This window comes from Hoplias malabaricus, chromosome 14, assembly GCF_029633855.1.
Source record: "Hoplias malabaricus isolate fHopMal1 chromosome 14, fHopMal1.hap1, whole genome shotgun sequence".
Classification (NCBI taxonomy): Eukaryota; Metazoa; Chordata; class Actinopteri; order Characiformes; family Erythrinidae; genus Hoplias; species Hoplias malabaricus.
This window is the reverse complement of record NC_089813.1, coordinates 3,200,649-3,221,337: the sequence shown is the minus strand read 5'-3', so window position 1 is coordinate 3,221,337 and position 20,689 is coordinate 3,200,649. Positions and strand designations below refer to the sequence as shown.

Here is a 20,689-nt window from a genome sequence, read left to right as displayed (position 1 = left end):
TGGTGACTGTCTGTGAGGAGTGTGGTGTGTTCTCTCTGTGTCTGCGTGGGTTTCCTCCGGGTGACTGTCTGTGAGGAGTGTGGTGTGTTCTCTCTGTGTCTGCGTGGGTAATATTTTCAAATCCACCTTTCTGCCTTTTAAGTTGATTTGATGCCTGATATGCACCCAGCACATATTTATATTATGTATAACAAATATATGAGACTTTATTCATTTATTATTCATTATTCAGTAGTTATTATGAGAGAACACTATGTGAAGTGTGGGCTCACCTCCTGAGGGTGTTCAGTGGGTTAAAGAGAGGAGACGTCTTGACTCCAGACATCGCCACAATCCTGCGAGACATCCATGCTGCAGGATATTGCTTTAATTGCATCTTTCTTGTGGCTGTGTTGCCTGATGGAGGGCTGATATATCTGGAGACGGAGGCTGAGAGGTTCCTGACGTAGCTGATGGCATTAGACAATGATTTAATGTGTGTTCTCTCTTCGGTTTATTGATTTATCTGAGCTCAATCGCCGCTGAATCACTGAAGCTCACTGACGATGAAGGTGCTGGTATATTTCAGGTGTGGCCTTTCTACCGGCCAGCGTGTCCTACCTGATTGGGACCAACCTTTTTGGCCATCTTGCTAACAAAATGGGCAGGTACGGTGTACATCAGAATACATTACATTTTCAATGTGTTTTTGAAGCTAAAAATGATCAAAAGTCAAGGCAATGATGTAAAACTAATGTCAGAAAAGGACTGTACTGCTCTAAAATCATCAAATACAATAGAAAGGTGTAGAAAGTAGAGGTGGGCGATACTGGGAATTTTGGTATCGATCCGATACCAAGTAAATACAAGGCCAGTATCGCCGATATCGATACCGATACCCGGTGGTGTGTCACACACACTTTAGCGAGAGAGAAAAAAAGCTTGAGTATCGATCTTTTTACACGAGTATTGATCAATACCAATTCCAGCGTTGGTATCGAAATTATCGATATTTGGGTCGATCCGCCCTCCTCTAGTAGAAAGAGGTAGAAACTACTGTCACTGTCCAAAAACGTGCATCAGAGGATTCCAAAATAGTTGAGATAATGTTGTCGATGATGTGATATGTACCTCACCTACAATCTGTGTGTAACTCTGTCCTCCACTAGGTGGCTGTGCTCCATGATTGGGATGTTCATTGTTGGCGTCAGTCTCATCTGTGTGAGTACAGCACCCAGTCTTCTCTTTGTTTAAAAGGTGGTTTCATCCATAATCAAGCGTTACACTTGAGTCTGGAGTCTGCTGCTTCTATAGTTTTCAAGCTAATTCATCTAACGATTCATGATATTTGTTCTGATCGTTAGCCTTGTGCTATTTAGACTTGAGTATGTGGTTCTGAAGGTATATATTTCATAATGTGATGTGTAGAACTCATTTATTATTCTACTTGTCTGCCATTAGACTGATGTGGGATTTGGGACCATTAAATGAAAGTGAATATCCTGGTCTTACAGGTTCCTTTGGCCTCTAACATCTACGGCCTCATTGGACCCAACGGAGGACTGGGGTTTGCCATTGGTAACTATAAGTGTACTGATAAAACAGACCCTGCCCCCACACGCATCCTGATTTACCCGTTACAGTTGGAACTAAAACTTGTGTCTTTGTGTCTGTAGGAATGGTGGACTCGTCCATGATGGCTATAATGGGTTACCTAGTGGACATCAGACACACCTCTATTTACGGGAGTGTGTACGCTATAGCGGATGTGGCTCTTTGTATGGGGTTTGCTATAGGTACATATACATAACCATTATAAAGTAATGCTATGCAACAGTCGTTATACTGACACCTAGTGGCCTGGATGGGTCATTTTAAACATGGCTGCCCCCATATGGGGAACCTACTCTGTGGATCATTCAGAGACTACACTGTAGCTACCTGACTACCTACACTGTAGGTTCATTCAGAGACTACAAGGCACTTTCAAAATGTTCTATAAACGCTTCTATCAATATTGTCTGCTACTTTTGAGTGGTAAAGCTTAATTATTCTTTTAAAACTGAGCTTGTGATTAAACGACTTGCGGTACACAGTAACTCTGTCAGTGCCTACGTTCCCCCATGAGCAGGTTTTTCTGTAAACGTCAGTGTTTAAACATAGAATCTGACATTTTCATTTTGACCTTTGACTGTGACTGCGTTTAAGGTCCGTCCACCGGGGGAGCCATTGTCAAAGCAATCGGTTTCCCGTATCTTATGGTGATCATTGGCATCGTCAACATCCTTTACGCGCCGCTGTGCTTCTTCCTCAAAAACCCAGCCGTGCAGGAGGAGAAGATGGTAAGAACTGACTTGTGCTTTTGTACTTTTGAAGGTTTATGTATATATAATAATGTGTGTGTGTCTGTTTGTGTGTGTGTGTGTGTGTGTGTGTGCTGTGTCTGTTTCCTCAGGCCATTATTAACCAGGAGTGTCCCATGCCCATAAAGACCTACAACACACAGGGTCATTGCAGAGAATTCCCCCTGAGCAGTGACAGTGAGGTGGACATAGAGGAGTAACAAACAACAAAACACACTCACACACACACACACTCACACACACACACACACACACACACACAGAGAGACACAATGTTCCTGACTGTGTTGATAAAATGTTCCTTTATACCCCATTTTTATAAGTGTTGGTAATTCTCCTGGCTGTTCGCTGTGGTGTACAGTGGTGTTGTCATGATGTGCTGCAGCTTCTGGATGGGTTTGACTCAAATAAACACTTTGATTAACAGCACCCAGCAGTTTGGTTGTAGTTTTACTATGATTTTGGACCTTAATTCCAGTTTTCAGAAACCCGTTCCTCACTCTAATTAACTCTACACATAAAGGGTGTGTCCCAGGCGTTATCAGCCACATATGAGGTGTTCATGAACTGGGAATTTCATTCATTCATTCATTCAGTCAGTCATTATCTGTAAGCCCTTTTCCAGTTCAGGGTCACCGTGGGTCCAGAGCCTACCTGGAATCATTGGGCGCAAGGCAGGAATACACCCTGGAGGGGGCGCCAGTCCTTCACATGGCAACACACACACTCACACCTACGGACACTTTTGAGTCTCCAATCCACCTACCAACGTGTGTTTTTGGACTGTGGGAGGAAACCGGAGCACCCGGAGGAAACCCACGCAGACACAGAGAGAACACACCACACTCCTCACAGACAGTCACCCGGAGGAAACCCACGCAGACACAGAGAGAACACACCACACTCCTCACAGACAGTCACCTGGAGGAAACCCACACAGACACAGGGAGAACACACCACACTCCTCACCGACAGTCACCCGGAGGAAACCCACGCGGACACAGGGAGAACACACCACACTCCTCACCGACAGTCACCCAGAGCAGGAATCAAACCCACAACCTCCAGATCCCTGGAGCTGTGTGACAGCGACACTATCTGCTGCACCACCGTGCCGCCCCTGGGAATTTCAGCGCTGATAATATATCTCTCCTCCGTTTACTGTTTACATAAGTTACTGGGACTGTTCCATAGGTCTGTGATGTAAGAAACCCTGGCTGTTGGAATCCCTGTTTTTGAGAGAGTACTTTCAGAACAGAAATGCTCAGCCATGGCACTGAGTGCTTACTTCACTCATGATACACCTTCTAGTGTCTAAACAAAACCACACCGACACCGTAACAAAGCTCAACACTTGATGTTCTCACCAGAGGCTCTTTACCCAGTGCTTCTTCTCCTGCAAATGAACTAGTCACACGGTGAAGCATGCCTCAAATCTGACGCTGAAATCCAATATCCTCTCAATCTAAGCTTTTTGTTGCATGTGTCTGTGTGTCAATAAATTACAGCAGCCCAGCTGTGACGCACCTCTTCCTGTGGATACACATCAAACACATATTACACCCTGTAATAACACAGAGGAAGTGATGGACAAAAGAACGACAGATGGAAATAAACACTGTTTACAATGCAGCTCCAATAGTTCATTTCAATCCCCCGTCAATGAATGAAGGCTTTGGAAACATGAATGTCTTGCCTTCACACCTGAGTAAACCCTGCCACAGAGGCACACACCTCTCCACAAACCCTTCACCGGGGTAAAATGGGACCATTGTGGTCCCAAACAGATGGATGTTTGCTTGTATAGTCTCCATAGAAAACCATAACATGGAACTGGAAGCCCTGGAACAGCTGCACTGAGGGTTTGAGGCCACAAATCGCAATGCCAAGGGTGGGCAACAAGAGCCCAAAGCCCCCTAGCACTGGGCTGCTAAGGAAAGTGGAACTGCAATCTCTGGAGTGCTGGAATTCAGCTCCGTTCAACTCCACTGGGATTAGTTGTGAAGGTTTGATGCCATTCAGCCATGAGAACATTAGTGAGGTCAGGTGCTGATGTAGAGTCACTAGTTCCCGATCACAAACACCACTCCTACTCTTCCCAAAGCTGTTTGACAGACCTCCACTATTCCAGAAAGGGCAGTTTGTGTAGTTTCCCTTTAAATACATCGCAGACTGAAAGACTGATCATTTGCCGGTTCCAATCTGGGGGCTGGTAACTACAAATATAATTAATTTAAGGGACAAGATGTGGAAATACTCGGATATTGTCACGGTCCGGAGAAAAACATGCATCTTCAAAACAGTACCTCAGTAAATAGCCTTAACTCTAAATGGACGTCAGTGTAGAAACATTTAATTCAAGTCATTTTAGAGCATTTCGATATTTACGAAACCAGTCCTTTCATTAATGTGCAGTGGATATGGAGGTATTATCATACACTGTGTCCCCATGTCATCATCATACCTCCCACCAGATGGCTGCATATCATCACCATCTTCAGCAGATGGCATTTGACATCATGGCTGGAAGGCATCCTTTGGCTTTATCTAGTAATAAATATATCCATATGCAGTAGAATGGTGACAGATTACACCTCACACATTGCTTAGAAGTCCACACTGTATGTTACACCAGTTTCCTGAAGTAAGTATTTGATGTAGAGTGCAAACATCAAAGAAATCTATAAGACTAGTTTCCTACCTAGCTCATAGAGTCTGTGGGTTCTTGCGCATAGAACCATAACACATTTACAGATATTCTCCAGTTTGACACCATCTCAGCTGAATATATCACTTCTCAACTGTAGTATCTGTTCATAATGGTGGAATATGTGATTAATTCGATATATCTGAGGACTCTTAACTTGCATTTTAGAGCAGGGAAACTTAAGTTCCAAACATCACCGTAGTATTTCAGTGCCTCCGGGAATGGTGCTTGAAAGAGAGGGAATTTTCTCCACCTAACGTTCACGGCTGAATAGCCATTGAGCAAGGAACTTTACCAATACGAGTCAAACACCATGTCTTAGTTTTCACAAGGGGATTAATAAAAAGTCTCTTGTTGCTTTCGGGCTGAGTTTATTTTTAAATGAGGCTCAACACAAGGAAACGTATGCAAATACCAGTTAATAATAAAGAAATTAAGAGAGTTTGGGAAACAGTTCAGAGTATTTTGGTTTGAGACTGTTAAACAATTCTGTTGTTCTGTTAAATTCTGGAGCTTTAGTTTAATTAATACGTTGTGTCTTACAGCAGAATTTGTGAAGAAAAGTGTTATTAATAGAACCCTTTAACGTGTGCCCCATGTTTCCAGTGACTTATTTTAGCGTTGCACACGAAACCTATCCTGAGAATAATTTACTATTTATTTTGTTGATATTTGTTCCTTTCAGGCTGAGTTTATTTTAAAATGAGGCTCAACACAAGGAAACAAATACAAATACCTGTTAATAATAAAGAAATTAAGAGAGTTTGGGAAACCGTTGTGTGACAGTGATTTGTGACCGTGTTAAATATAGAACCCCACACAAAAGCTTTGTAAATAACATGAAGGTTGTTGGCCATTTAATGCATCACACTGCATTTTGGAGCCAGATATTCGAGCTTTTGTCAGCTCAGAGTATTTTGGTTTGAGACTGTTGAACAATTTCGTTGACCTGTTAAATTCTGGAGCTTTAGTTGAATTCATACATTTTGTTTTACAACAGAATTTGTGAAGAGAAGTGTTATTAACGGAACCCTTTAACGTGTGCCCCATGTTTCCAGTGACTTATTTTAGCGTTGCACACGGAAAGTATCCAGAGAATAATTTACTGTTTATTTATTGATATTCTATAATATTTTCTATTCTGCAAACATTCCCGACGTTAACAATTTGCAATAAACACGTAGTTAACTCCGCTGAGGGTTGGTTTTGTTCATAAGAGCTTTAAACGAGCTTTGTTTACTAAGCAGTCTTCGGCGTTACCGCTTTCATCGCAGTGGGTTGTGTGTCAAATGGCTCAATGCACCCTACGTAGTGCAGACTTCAAAAGTCGAGAACCTCTTAAAGAGGGAAATCTGCTTGTTATTTTTGTGTCAGACGATAGGGGACGCTCTAAAGGGTTCAACAAATTTAGACGTGTGTGAACAACTTAAAAATAAAAGGAAACTATGTTCCTATGAGAACAAAACTGTAAAGAGGTCGAGCGTGATATAATGACATAAAAATAGATAATAATATATATTCTTACAAATATTTCCACACATTATTAAGTAATTCCCACGCATTATTTAGTCGTTCACACTTGGAGGTCACTCAGGGCTCTGTAGCTGAGTTCCATTCACTTCAATTCATTGGGGACTCTGTCTGGCGCCCTCTAGCGTTTCAAGTGAAAAACGAGAAACTCCTGTGTGTAGTGCACTTTTTATTGAGGAGAGAGAGATTTGGGATCGAGCCTGAATTCGTGCACGCGAGTCTAGACCGCAAGCTATTTACTATTATTACTAATTACATACTAAACATCAAAAAAGACGCTAAAATCCTTAAGAAATCCATCTTTAAAGCCACTATCCTAACTCCTTCGATAGGTTAGTAGATGAGTGTCAAGTTTAATGGCTAAAACCGCTCCCTGAACCCACAGAAATGGATGTGACTCGAGTTTTCCGTGATCTTAACATCGTGGAAGCGTCTGAGGACGTTAACGGTTGCTCCAAATCTTCGGTTATATGGGTCTTGTCCCAAATTCACCAGAGGTTTGTGGTTGAACACTCGCCGAAGAGGCGTGTGTTGACGGCCGCTGCGGAGCTGTTAAGGACCGCCGAGAGGAGCTGGCTTTTCCCGGGGTCTAGCTCAGAATTGCGGAATGCTTATGTGAATCTAACCACGTGTTTTATTAAATACACAGAACTGCCCCTCTGTGACTCGGAAAGTGGGTCTTTACCCGCCAGCAGCTACGAGGAAATTCCCGTCAAAGCCGAGGAAGTGTGTACGGTTTTATTGGAACTGAACCAACAGCTCATTGGAGCCATTGGCTCCGGAGATCCAGCTACTGCAGGGACAGCAAAGTCTCTAATCCACAACCTGGGGCCTTTGTTGTCTATATTCTCCATTACACACCTCCAGAGCCAGGCATGGACCAACGAGACGTCCAGAAAGTGTGCTTTAAAGCTGCTAAAATCCACAGCTTCAGCCTCAGGGAGTGGGTCAGTCCAGGAGCTGCTGTGTGGGAAAGATGACGGTGAACACGACGGGATTCTGGGCCCAGTTCTGGAGAAACTACTGCCAGAATTAACAAAGTGAGTTCTGTGTATCATCTACATTAATCTGTCATAACATTACAATGCACTGCTTGTTTCAACACAGAGTGGATCAGACACAGCAGTAGCTGCTGGAGTTTTTAAACCCTGTGTCCACTCTGTGAGACACTCCACCCTCGGTGGTGCACCTTGTAGATGTAAAGTCACAGTGTGTATGGGTCATTCTCTAGTCCTTCATCAGTGATGTTGTTGGTCGGTGGACTATTAAACCCATTTCATACATCTGGTTCCTATCATCCCACTGGACCACTTCAGGTTTGTGTTGTGAAGCTGTGTTCCCTGAAGTGATGGAGCTCCCATCAGCACCTTTATGACATGTTGGGCAGGTGGTTGAGATCCAACATCACCACCTATCAATACAACAACTGCTGACACTGTAAATGGATCAGTTGTGTGTGTTTTAGGGAAAACTGGAAGCGAAACGAGGCGGTGAAGCACGTGTTCTCTTGGGTGCTGGTGCAGGTTGGACGTCCATGGTTGTCAGACCACTTGGACAAGGTCTTTCCTCCCTCTCTGCTGATATCTGACGATTACAGGACAGAGAATAAAGTACTCGGTGTACACTGCCTTCATCACATTGTACTTAATGTGGTGAGTAACGTCAGTCGGGAGAGATTTCATTCAATATCAATATTGAAAATATATATTAAAGTTTCTCTCTGTCTCTCTCTCTCTTTCCTCCAGCCTGCTGCAGATCTTAGACAGTTTAACAGAGCTCAGGTGCTCTACCAGGCTCTCTTTAATCACCTGTACACATCTGAAGCCCCACTAATACAGGTATCACATCAGTGTAAACAATAAACAGTGCATTTACTCTAAAAACGATGGTCCATTGCTGTATTCACGATGCCTTGCTAGATTTATTCTATATGATATTTAGGGTACATCCAGATAATTATAGATACCTAAGGGATATGAATATCTAGTGATGCAGACAGGTATTTTTAATGCTGCCCTTTTTATTTACATGGTTTAATTACATTTAGTAAGTTTATAACCAGTTTAATAAAAATATATATTGTTGTAGTCCATTCCTAAACTTTTTATTATTCATTCATTCATTGTCTGTAACCCTTATCCAGTTCAGGGCGGCGGTGGGTCCGGAGCCTGGGTGCAAGGCAGGAACACACCCTGGAGTGGGCTCCAGTCCTTCACAGGGCAACACATACTCACACACTCACACCTACGGACACTTTAGAGTCATCAAATCTCCTACCAACATGTGTGTTTTGGAGCATGGGAGGAAACCGGAGCACCCGGAGGAAACCCACACAGACACAGGGAGAACACACCACACTCCTCACAGACAGTCATCCGGATGAAACTCACGCAGACACAGGGAAAACACACCACACTCCTCACAGACAGTCACCCGGAGGAACCCATGCAGACACAGAGAGAACACACCACACTCCTCACAGACAGTCACCCGGAGGAAACCCACGCAGACACAGGGAGAACACACCACACTCCTCACAGACAGTCACCCGGAGGAAACCCACGCAGACACAGGGAGAACACACTACACTCCTAACAGACAGTCACCCGGAGGAAACCCACGCAGACACAGGGAGAACACACCACACTCCTCACAGACAGTCACCCGGAGGAAACCCACGCAGACACAGGGAGAACACACCACACTCCACAGACAGTCACCCGGAGGAAACCCATGCAGACACAGAGAGAACACACCACACTCCTTACAGACAGTCACCCAGAGGAAACCCACGCAGACACAGAGAGAACACACCACACTCCTCACAGACAGTCACCCGGAGGAAACCCATGCAGACACAGAGAGAACACACCACACTCCTCACAGACAGTCACCTGGAGGAAACGCACGCAGACACAGAGAGAACACACCACACTCCTCACAGACAGGGACTCGAACCCACAACTTCCAGGTCCCTGGAGCTGTGACAGAGACACCTACCTGCTGCACCACCGTGCCGCCCCAGCTGTTTATTAGTGTAACCTAATTGTAAAAGTATTTGTTAATGTGCCTCAGTGGAGTTTAAACATACTCATTTAATAGTCATATTTTCTATCTGTATCTTGTGGCAGGTGGTTCTGCCGTGTCTTCTAGATCTGCTCTTGGTCCTTGAGAAGCCCCTTGTCCACACAGAGTTATATCAGAAACCAAACCGCTTCGATGATGTTCTTCGTCTCATTTTGACTCACATGGAAATGGAGCACAAGCTGGTCCTGCGCAGAATCTATGCCAGAAACCTGCTTCTGTTTATCGAAAAGTAAGATCCGCAACAATATCAAGGCCTTGTAACATACTTTTTTGTACAGTTTTATGTTCAGAGCAAATATACATTGCATAAAGTTGACATGTGAATGACATTTGTGTGTTTAACCAAACGCATGACTAGTAATGTCTACTTTTACCTCTGACGCTGTAAAAACAGAACTCCCTCTTTGTAACCAATGCAGATTTACACTGCATTTCAGCTGCGAGGGTCGGTACGTGGTGTGACGTGCCGTTTTTTAAAAGATGCTCAATTTCTGTTGCTGACGAGTTGAATCTAGTATGCTCACCCATTTTAGAAAAAGTCTCAGTGTTTTCTCCTGGGTCACGTGCCTCTTTCAAACATCAACTCCAGAGAATTCCTAGAGAAACTCCAAAGTATCGGGTCTGGAGATGTGAAGGGAAATCAAACTAGCTTTAGCCGTGGCGCAGTGCCTGTGCAGTGCATGCAGGAGAAACTCCGGAACATTTTCTGCGCTGACTCTGACTTAACCAGGACTATTTACCACGGAGCGAGGAGGATAAAGTCCAGAGACAAACACTGAGGGTGGTCGCGTTCACACATAAAACCCCTCAGAGTAAACTCCGGAACATTTCTGGATTTCAGAGCAGGTGTGAAGAGGGTAATTGATTGTATTACATTCTATATTTGTTTGCCACTTTTTATAACTGGTTATTTCTCAGCCAGTTTCTTGACGACTGTAAGCACTACTGCACACTTATGTCAGTCCATTTTAACAAACCGTTCTGGACCTATTCCTTTGGTTTTTGCTACAATATAAATTCTACAAAGGACTGTAACAGGGCTGTATTTGAAATCCGGCTTTAATCTGCTCTACTGTGTTCTCATTTGGTTTATTAGTTGGAATTGTGCTTTGCTCTTTTAGGGTGGGGATAAGAATCGCCCGCCATCTGAAGCGGCTGGAGAGAGTGATTGTGGGATACCTGGAGGTTTCGGACGGTCCAGAAGAGAAAGCTAGGCTTAGCATTCTGGAGGTCCTGGAAAGAACCATACAGACTGCCTGGCCGAGGTCATTACCTTATTATCTAGGTTATTATGTGAACGCATCAGCGAAAGCAACTTGCTCACTTCAACTAGTGTTGTCTGTGTGGCTCTCTAGGATGCAGTGCAGGATGGGTGCGATGACTAAGAGTTTGCTGAGGTTCCTTGTTGATGTTTCATCAGAGAGTCTGGCTCCTGAAGTTAAAGAAGAGCTTCTGACCAGAGCCACTCATTGCCTGCTGCTGCTGGACCACTGCTCACAGGGACAACTGAGGGTAGGTCTCAGCGAAGTAGCTCTGATTTGTTATTTGTGTTTATCCCCAGTTTAATCCCCCAAATTATTAGTTATCTGCAGTTCCACCCTTTCACTGAATCTCCCCCAGTCACACACACTACGCCCGGCCTCAGCAATGTGGAGGCAAACATATGCTTCTTCTTAGGTAGCCCAGTGTTTCTTTTCAAGCTGCCACTGATGCAACTCCACAGAACAGTTTAGCACATCACAAGAGAATGCAAACTGTCTATATCTGTCATGTCAGCTGATAGCAAGCCAGCACTGTGATGGGGGGAGGGTGCCGTCACAGCCACCTTTGAGATAAAAATGCCAGAGGAAGCCTAAAGTCCTCAGTTACTGGGAATTAATACAGGGAGTTAATACATTGCTTCTGTTAAAACTGCCTTTAAGATTCTGTTGCTCTCGGACTTACTCTTCTTTAACCCTGTTCTCCCTCAGGTCTTACTGAACGAAGTGGACTGTAGCTGTGTGTCCGACAGTGTGCTGAAACGTATACAGAGTATCATAGCACCACAGGACAACACTCTACAGGTTTAAATAGGTCTTGACGGATCTACACAGTGCCCTGGACTTTTGCTGACTTCTGAGGTGTCTTTAGTGTCATGAATTATTAATTGACCTTAATAATATGTTTATATTTTTTTACAACTTGATCAATTGTCCTATGAATAAATTAAACTACTTATTGCAGTTGTAGGGTACATTAAGAATTATTCAATGTAGAAATTGAGATTTGAAAACAAGTTTTAAGAGTCAAAGTGTCCTGCAAAGCAATGTTTTTCAGATCTGTTTAAAGTGAAAAAGCTCTGGAGTGTGTCTGTGGTGTAAAGATAAATGAAACAGGCTTGTTCCCCTGGACCAGCAGGAAAATGGGGGGTGGGGGTAGTGATGGAAGGGAGCTGTCTCCTCCCTCAACATTCCTGTCTGAAGTGCTCTTGAGCGAAGCAGATAACCCCCAACTGCTTCCTGGACCCTGAAGAGGCTGCTTTTAATTTTGTGTGTGTGTGTGTGTGTGTACTCACTAGCCCACTGTGTTCACTGCACAGTGGAATTTGTGTTGTACCTCTGTACTGCACACTCCACTTAATAATCTTAATTCTATACATGTACCTTAGGGGTTAAAATCTACACTGTGATGAGAAACTGAATGAATCCACAATATATAATTATAATAACCACCATTTTTAATCAGCGTGGCCACTAAAAACATATGCAGACAAACACAATGAAGACAACACTGATGCAGAAAAGATTAAGAAACAACCACAAGTCGATGATCTCCCGGGTGACACTTTGGATTTTGCCTCGTCTTGAGTGTGACATGAAATAACGAGTCTTTGCAAAAGTCTGAGGAGCCGGAGGTCACCGAGACCGAGTTGTAGCGGTTCTGGTTTAGTTCACGAACAAGTGAAACTCATAAAATGAAACAATTAATGTAACAAAAGCACAAAAAAACCTTCAAAATTATTTCATCCACAAGCAATACCTTTTTCCCCTCAATAACAAATCATAGGCACTTCTGCTCTGAAGAGACCTCTGTGTGGCCTCAAAGAAACATTCAGAAAGTCAAAATAAGAACGGAGAACAGAAGCAAAACACGGTGAAGACATTTGGAATGGATATTTTTAATAGAATCGTTTCTGAATCAGCTTCAACGACCACATAAAAAGATAAAACGACCCTCATTCTCAACAGCAGCAGAGGCACAGAGAAAGCTGCTCGTACTGGGATAAAAATAAAGGCATCCCAGAGACAATATGTCCAAGAAAACGGAAACTGAAATGGATGGACCACGGAAAAAAAATAGTTCTTCAAAGTCTGTAAAAACGCTGGAGGCTACAGAATGTTGTAGCGGTTCCGGTTTTGTCCCGAAGCCTCTCTCTCCTTGGGCGAAGGTGTGTGTGTTTATTCCTCTCTGGTCCTTTCAGTGGAATCTTTAAGCATTACCATGAATGTTTTACTCTGTGATCAGTTCTCGTCGAGACTGGAGCCCTCATCCTCAAAGGTCTTTGGGATGTTCACATCCTGTGAAGAGGGAAGTTAGATTAGTTTTCTGATGTTACACTACACTGTGAACCCAAACGTTCATTTTATTCCCTCCACAGACCGTATTCGAGCACTGTGGAGTCCATCTGTTGCTTGCATACGTTGTTCAACCCCTTTCTCACAGTTATTTCATGATCAAGATAATTCTTAGCACTGCAACACTGATCCACTACCCTGATAATACCAGTTCTGTGTTGGTTCTGACCACTGAAGGACGGGGGGAATAATCTGAGCCTCACAACAAGCATTTCAAGACTTCCACTTCATCTAAACCAACATGACATAGCTGAGGTTTTACCTCATCATCCATCTCCTCGTCCTCCTCCTCTTGCTCTCGCTGTTTCTCCAGAATCAGAGCCTTATCCAGAGCGTGGAGGGGGTAGTTGCAGAGGTCTCCACAATGGACCTGTAACGAGAATATTCCAGTAAGATCTAATAAGCAGGTATAACACCTATAACTACACATACTCACACGTTCACACCTGTGGTTTCCTACCCTCCTTCAAAGTTACCTAGTGCAGTTTCTCTAGTGCTGAGTACGACAATAGCAGTGAGTAGCAGCGATCTCTCTCACGAAAATTATTCAGATTTTAAGGTTAAAGACTACGTAGTGTAGGGTGAGCAGATATGAGATGGTGAAAAAGAGGACACGTCTCGGGGGTGGGGGGGGGGGGTGCAGACTGACCAATTAAATGTTTACAGAGAAGGTTATCGACCAATAACGGTAGCTCTACAGTCAGACCGTCCAATCAGAGGATTTTATGCTACTTCACCACGCCCCCTTCTCACTCAAGCGAACCAATCGGAGTAGGGGAGGGCGGGACTAGTTTGTGAAAGAAACTTCTCGAAATTCTAAGAAAAATTCCCGCCGGACATTTTTTTTAAGTCTAAAAAAAGAGGACATGTCCGGGTAAAAGAGGACGTCTGGTCACACTAAACTTGTTCACCTTTAAACACACACACATTATATATATATAGAGAGAACAGGGAATAAAACTTAAAAATGGTGGTCTTTTAAAGGATTAAACCCGTTGTATATACGCAACAATGAAGAAAACTGAAGGTGGCTTCTTATTCAGATTTTCCATTCCACCTTAAACAGTACAGTAGATATTTTCTGGGACCTCGGGTCTCTTACCAAACTTTTATTTAATTCCTGTCAATTCCATCAGATCGCCTGTTAGAACAATCTATTAACGAGTCTTAAAATGTTTCTAAGCTGAAATAAATAATTGTAAAGGAGGTGAGGCTGAGATTGGGGTGTTTTTTAAATTTTCGTTCCACCTTAAATGAAACAGTAGCTAGCACAGATGACATTCTATTCTGTCAGTTATCTACTAATGCCTAACGGAGAATTTAGGATGGAATTAAAAGTGAGTAGTTGAAGGTTTGCGAAACCAAATAAATGTAAAAAGGTTGTATCTAAAGAGGAAAGCTAGAAGAACCTGGTGCTGCTGTTATTCGTTTTCCCCGCTCCACCTTAAAAGGTAATAGGAGCTTGACCGTTACATTGTCTTCCACAGGTAGCAGCTATCGCTAGCACTTGTAGATAACGGAGAATTTAATGTGGAAAAGGTTGTTGATTTTAGAGTAGATTCAACCCAGTAAACTCACCATGGTCGGCTTCAACCTGTCCAGGACCTTCCCGAGCTCCCGGCGGACGGTTCTGGTGGAGACCGGGTCGCAGCGGTTCTGGTTCAGCTCCGTTGTGATGTCGAAGGTGGTAGTTTTTTTGCTGGTTGAGGTCTGGTTTATGTGTTTTTCGGCCACTATCCGGATGAGTGCCTGTCTCTCCGAGTCCGACAGCTTGGATTTGCGGCCGCAGTTCCTCTTGGCCGAGGCGGTCTGTCCGTATTTGGCGAACGCCGTCAGGACTTTGGACACCGTTCCCCGAGAGACGCTCAGCAGCTCCGCGGTTCTGGTGACCGAAGCCCCGGCCATTCGAGCCCCGACGATCAGCCCCCGCTCGAACTCCGTCAGCTGCTTCATGCCGCTAAAATGGTCTCTCCGTTTTGTTGTTGTGTTTTTTCTTCCACTTTTCCCCCCGGAGTCCAGCTGCGCACTGCTGACCCCCACAGGCCACTGCTCCCGGACACTGAAAGCTTCTACCCCCAACACAACAACACTGTAACTGAGATATTTATCCCTGTCTCGTGTTTCCTATAAAACGTCCATACTCAGAATACAGAATATATACTCAGAATACATTGCTTTTATCCGCCTTGAGCAAACTACTTTCTGCTCCATAGAGTGGGTCCCCACATGCGGTATCCATATTTATAATAGGTTTGTGACCGTATCTGTTACACCCAGGCCACTATGTATCAGTAACAAGGCTCATTCATTCAATACGGAAATGAACCAAGACATACTCTGCGTGTATTTCCTCTGTATTTAAATATTTTCTGAAAGCTTATGCATATGAGCTGGACACAATGGGGGTAGTCAATAAAGTCAAAATACTCAGACATTCACTCACACACTTTTGAGTCACCAATCCACAGCCAACGTGTGTTTTTGGAGCGTGGGAGGAAACAGGACCACCCAGAGGAAACCCACACAGACACAGGGAGAACACACCACACTCCTCACTGACAGTCACCCGGAGGAAACCCACACAGACACAGGGAGAACACACCACACTCCTCACAGACAGTTACCCGGAGGAAACCCACGCAGACACAGGGAGAACACACCACACTCCTCACAGACAGTTACCCGGAGGAAACCCACGCAGACACAGAGAGAACACACCACACTCCTCACAGACAGTCACCCGGAGGAAACCCACACAGACACAGAGAGAACACACCACACTCCTCACAGACAGTCACCCGGAGGAAACCCACACAGACACAGAGAGAACACACCACACTCCTCACAGACAGTCACCCGGAGGAAACCCACACAAACACAGGGAGAACACACCACACTCCTCACAGACAGTCACCCAGAGTGGGAATTGAACCCACAAGCTCCAGGGACCTGGAGCTGTGTTACTGTGACACTACCTGCTGCACCACCGTGCCACCGACTAAGTGAATGTGACTAATAAAAACGTGTGTTCTTCTCGGGGTGTATGTATCACTGCAACTTGACGCTAGTTTCTTTAGCTGTTTACTGAATAGACATGGGACAAAAATGTGCCTTTTCTTTGGTATATAGACATAATTTGCAAAATCAGGCAACTTTTTCTAAACCTTAACGCTGTCATAGCACTCAGCCCTAATGCCATGTTTTGGACTGTAAATAAGCAACTTTTAGTTTTGAAACATCCCCTCAGCATTGATAGCAATGGAGGTGAAAGGAAACAGAGGTGTTTTAACGGTGGAAACTAGTCTCTGGTTAAATAAAGAAGAATGTTAGCAGCTTTTAATTAGGTTTCAGGTTTACTACTATTTAACAAAGACTATATAAAACCCAAACAACCTGATTGGGTTCACAGCTCTGTTGTGATAGTCTTATTGTTCCTGAGGAGATTAAATTAGCACCTTCTTCACCCCATTTACTTCTGCTCATTCCCTCCTATTAACGCTCCTATTATGGCACTCCAACTCCTCCCCTGCTCCCTACTGAAACCATGTGGTATTCTGGTTTACTGAAATTATATTCAGTTTTCACACATCAGACTTAATTATAAAGAATCCTTCAAAACGTCCTTTTACTGAGCAGTTTATTAAAAACGTTAAACAAAACAAGACACAGACGATCATCATTAACACTGATTATGAATCTTCACCGACTGAAACATGCTGCAGAGCTGCACACATAAGACACCACAGACACAGAGAAAGCAGTTTGGTCGGGTCATGGAGAGACACACACTGAGCATTCTGCCCAAAGTCTGTGACGAGCTGGTGGTCACTAAATGACGTTGTTGTGGAAGCTGTTGCGGCTTTTTTCCCCCAAAACATAATCTCAGTGCTCTCACGCTCCTTGTATTTCTTCAAACTAGTTTTGTTCCTCACTGGAACTGTCGTCTTGGTCATTTTCCTGGACCTTTCGGACGATCAAATCCTGTAAAAAGTAGAGTTCACATTTTTGAACGTATAAACTCGTGTGAGAATCAGAATCAAAACTGAGTACAACATTAAAGTCGCCTCAAAATCTGCCACAATCTCACAGTAAATCAGATCTGTCCATTTTAAAGGTCCTGTATTAAAAGATATATTATATTTACTTTTTAATTATAATTTTAACCCATTTAAAGTTTTATAATTATGGCTGCTCCATGTGGGAGACCCACTCTATGAAGCATAAACAGGTTTATAGTGGGACTCCAAAGTAATTCAATTCTTTACGTCATGTGAAGTATGTGAGGTCATAGTAAAATTATAAAAGCAGGACATCACTTTCACAAACATTGTTTGTTGTTTCTGATAAAGACACTTTGGACACTTTTAGACTTCGGGGACAATAGTAAAATAAAAGAAATATACAACATATGGATCTTTTAAAATGACATCACTTGTTTATTAGTTCACACACATGAAATCACAGAACAAATAAAATATTAAAGAACTGTATAGGACAGTACACTAAGATGACCAACAACGTTTACCTCATCATCCATATCATCATCATCATCATCATCTTCTTCTTCTTCTTCTTCTTGCTTCTCCAGAGACAGAGCTTTATCGAGAGCATGAAGGGGTGTCTCTCCACGCTGAATAACACAAAACAAAACATCTAAGAAGTCTACTGAATCTGTTGAAATTAGCGTTGGGACCCAAAGTTCCAGCCACTTGAAAATGAAATATCAGAAATCTTAGCTAACTGTAAATAAATAGAAGAACTTTACTCACTCAAATAAACGTTTTTCAGGAGTCAAATGTGTGTAGATTAATGTCCAAGACCTGTTTGACTTTGACAGAATATATGTTTTTATATAAAGATGTTTTTTTGTTTAAGTAGGTGCTAATACTGCTGAGATTACTAGCCCCCCCTAACTTCAGCCACCTCCCCTGCTTGTGACAGTCAAACGAGACAGTTACTACCACATTCAGTGGTTTTGAGAGGTTCACAATGAGCTTACGTTTGTCCTGTGTTGGTATCCGTACTCTACCTGTAAGGATTACAATGGCGGTAGATTTTCCCCTCAGAGAAAAGGAAGCTAACCGCTAAGCTAACTTTTACACTGAGGGAAATATCTGTCGTGAAATGGAAATGTGTTGTGTTCCACATGCAGTTTTACACACAAAGAATTACAAAGCTGTTAGAGACACTTAAATATTGTTTAGATATGTGATTTTTTGCAAGACTGATGTTTAAATGCCCTACTAAGACGTGAACTTACGTTTTATTGTTTTACCCACTGCGATTGGCGGAGAGAGAGCGGAATTGCACCATATACGGCAGTGGCCGGAAATAGGGGACGGTCGGAGTTAGGAGCAATATTAATATATGAAGTGAGTCCAAAAACATTTTTCTAAGAAAGTCCTTTGTAGTGTGATATTTTATGCTATTTAGATAAATCATTTTCATTCAAGATATTACACAGATGATACAACTAACAAAAAGCTCTTAATTCAATCACAGAGCGGTGTGTAATGTATTTTGACCCTAGTTAATACAAAAGGACAAAATCCATCCATCCATCCATTATCTGTAACCGCTTATCCAATTTAGGGTCGCGGGGGGTCCAGAGCCTACCTGGAATCATTGGGCGCAAGGCGGGAATACACCCTGGAGGGGACGCCAGTCCTTCACAGGGCAACACAGACACACACACATTCACTCACACACTCACACCTACGGACACTTTCGAGTCGCCAATCCACCTGCAACGTGTGTTTTTGGACTGTGGGAGGAAACCGGAGCACCCGGAGAAAACCCACGCGGACACGGGGAGAACACACCAACTCCTCACAGACAGTCACCCGGAGCGGGAATCGAACCCACAACCTCCAGGCCCCTGGAGCTGTGTGACTGCGACACCTACCTGCTGCGCCACCGTGCCGCCCCAAAAGGACAAAATATGACGTCTATATATTTTCTTTACTGCGAAATAAAAAGATCAGCCCAAACATTTGAATATCCTCATTTTTTCTACAGTCACTGTCCATTCAGGAGAACTCTGTTGTTCTGCACAATTTCACCCTGTTCTCCAATGGTCAGGACTATTGCAGGACCACCACAGAGCAGGTAAGACCTGGTGAATCATTTCTCAGTGTTGCAGTGGTGTGAGTGGATCAGACACAGAAGTGCTGCTGGAATTTTTAAAACCTGTGTCCTCTCACTGTCCGCTCTGTTAGACACATCTACCTTGTTGTTACTGTGATCCAACCTGGTCCAACTGTATATTAAATGTAGTAGATACACATAAGTGGAAAAGTATCCAAATATTCATAGTCACACATTCAAAATATTGAGGTAAATCTCACATATTTGTACATGAAATATATATATGGCTTTTGTGTAGATTTAAAAAAAATATTACTAGGAAATTTTTATTGTTAGAAAAATATATGTAACTTCTTAATAAATGATATTAATTAGCAATCTTTAGTGTAACCACGTAAAAATGATAAAAGTGAGTAGCACAGAGATGTAGATGAACATGTCCCAACAGTAATACATTTTAATAAACAATATTCCAATTCGTTTAAGAGAATAAAGTAAAAAGAGGGAAGCAGAGGTACCGATGTGTTATTATTGTTATTATTATTGTATTAAAACGTTTTCGTGTGTCACTCACTGTGCTGTGTTGTGGTTTGTGTTTCTCCTGTTTTCTCCTCCTCAGCTCCAGAGCTCCGTGTTTGCTGTAGGCTGCCATCACTTTACTCACCGTTTCTTTGGACACGTTTAATAACTCTGCGGTTTTCGCGACTGAAGCTCCTGAACACAGAGCCCCGACTATCTGCCCTCTCTCAAACGCCGTCAGCTGCTCCATCTCTTTACTTTATTTCTGTTTATTTCTCTCTCCCTTTTCCTTCTCTTTGCTGTAGCTCAGAGGCGCATTCTTCCTCTGTGTGAAAGGAAAATGTAAAATGGATGTTTATACCGCCACCTATCGCCTACAGACAAGAACTAGCAGCATTTATGTTGATATTTAATAAATATAGGGTGACCAGATCTGAGATGGTGAAAATGAGAGCTTACATTTACGTTTCGGCATAGCTGCTCGAGATGAGGGTGGGTACATGAGCTTTGCCTGACGTAAACAAGGACTACTGACGTGCAGACTGACCAATTAAATGTTTACAGAGGTTATCGACCAATAACGGTAGCTCTACAGTCAGACCGTCCAATCAGAAGATTTTAGGCTACTTCACCACGCCCCCTTCTCACTCAAGCGAACCAATCGGAGTAGGGGAGGGCGGGACTAGTTTGTGAACGAAACTTCTCGAAGGTCTATGTAAGCTCTAGAAAAACAAAATGCCGGACGTTTGTGAAATTCCGCCCGGACATTTTTTTTAAGTCTAAAAAAGAGGATATGTCCGGGT

At 43.2% G+C, this 20,689-nt stretch overlaps 3 protein-coding genes across 4 annotated transcripts in view; 2 read left to right on the top strand and 1 right to left on the bottom strand.

Annotated features, from left to right (window-relative positions):
- Nucleotides 1-2,710, top strand: part of LOC136666229 (chromaffin granule amine transporter) — a 7,576-nt gene extending 4,866 nt beyond the window's left edge. Inside the window, exons 4-9 of the mRNA XM_066644313.1 lie at nucleotides 569-647; nucleotides 1,149-1,200; nucleotides 1,494-1,557; nucleotides 1,656-1,775; nucleotides 2,188-2,321; nucleotides 2,435-2,710. Of these exons, the coding sequence (XP_066500410.1) occupies nucleotides 569-647; nucleotides 1,149-1,200; nucleotides 1,494-1,557; nucleotides 1,656-1,775; nucleotides 2,188-2,321; nucleotides 2,435-2,542 (557 nt within the window). The 3' untranslated portion in view covers nucleotides 2,543-2,710. The remainder of the gene's footprint in view (nucleotides 1-568; nucleotides 648-1,148; nucleotides 1,201-1,493; nucleotides 1,558-1,655; nucleotides 1,776-2,187; nucleotides 2,322-2,434) is intronic.
- Nucleotides 2,711-6,783: 4,073 nt separating this feature from the next.
- tti2 (TELO2 interacting protein 2) lies at nucleotides 6,784-12,397 on the top strand. Of its 2 annotated transcripts, none has more exons than XM_066643966.1 (7): nucleotides 6,784-7,619; nucleotides 8,045-8,231; nucleotides 8,325-8,417; nucleotides 9,711-9,895; nucleotides 10,788-10,931; nucleotides 11,022-11,178; nucleotides 11,637-12,397. In XM_066643966.1, exons 1-7 carry the CDS (start codon nucleotides 6,967-6,969, stop codon nucleotides 11,733-11,735), a joined length of 1,518 nt encoding a protein of 505 aa, XP_066500063.1. In that variant the 5' UTR covers nucleotides 6,784-6,966; the 3' UTR covers nucleotides 11,736-12,397. The 2 variants fall into 2 exon arrangements, with proteins under 2 accessions (XP_066500063.1, XP_066500062.1); XM_066643965.1 differs by having other exon boundaries at nucleotides 8,030-8,231.
- A 4,508-nt stretch (nucleotides 12,398-16,905) lies between these two features.
- On the bottom strand, nucleotides 16,906-20,403 carry LOC136666023 (protein MAK16 homolog). The gene is made up of 4 exons (XM_066643978.1): nucleotides 20,346-20,403; nucleotides 19,942-20,211; nucleotides 17,806-17,910; nucleotides 16,906-17,261 (listed from the first exon to the last, which is right to left on the bottom strand). Exons 2-4 carry the CDS (start codon nucleotides 20,134-20,136, stop codon nucleotides 17,196-17,198), a joined length of 366 nt encoding a protein of 121 aa, XP_066500075.1. The 5' UTR covers nucleotides 20,137-20,211; nucleotides 20,346-20,403; the 3' UTR covers nucleotides 16,906-17,195.
- Between the last annotated feature and the right edge of the window lie 286 nt (nucleotides 20,404-20,689).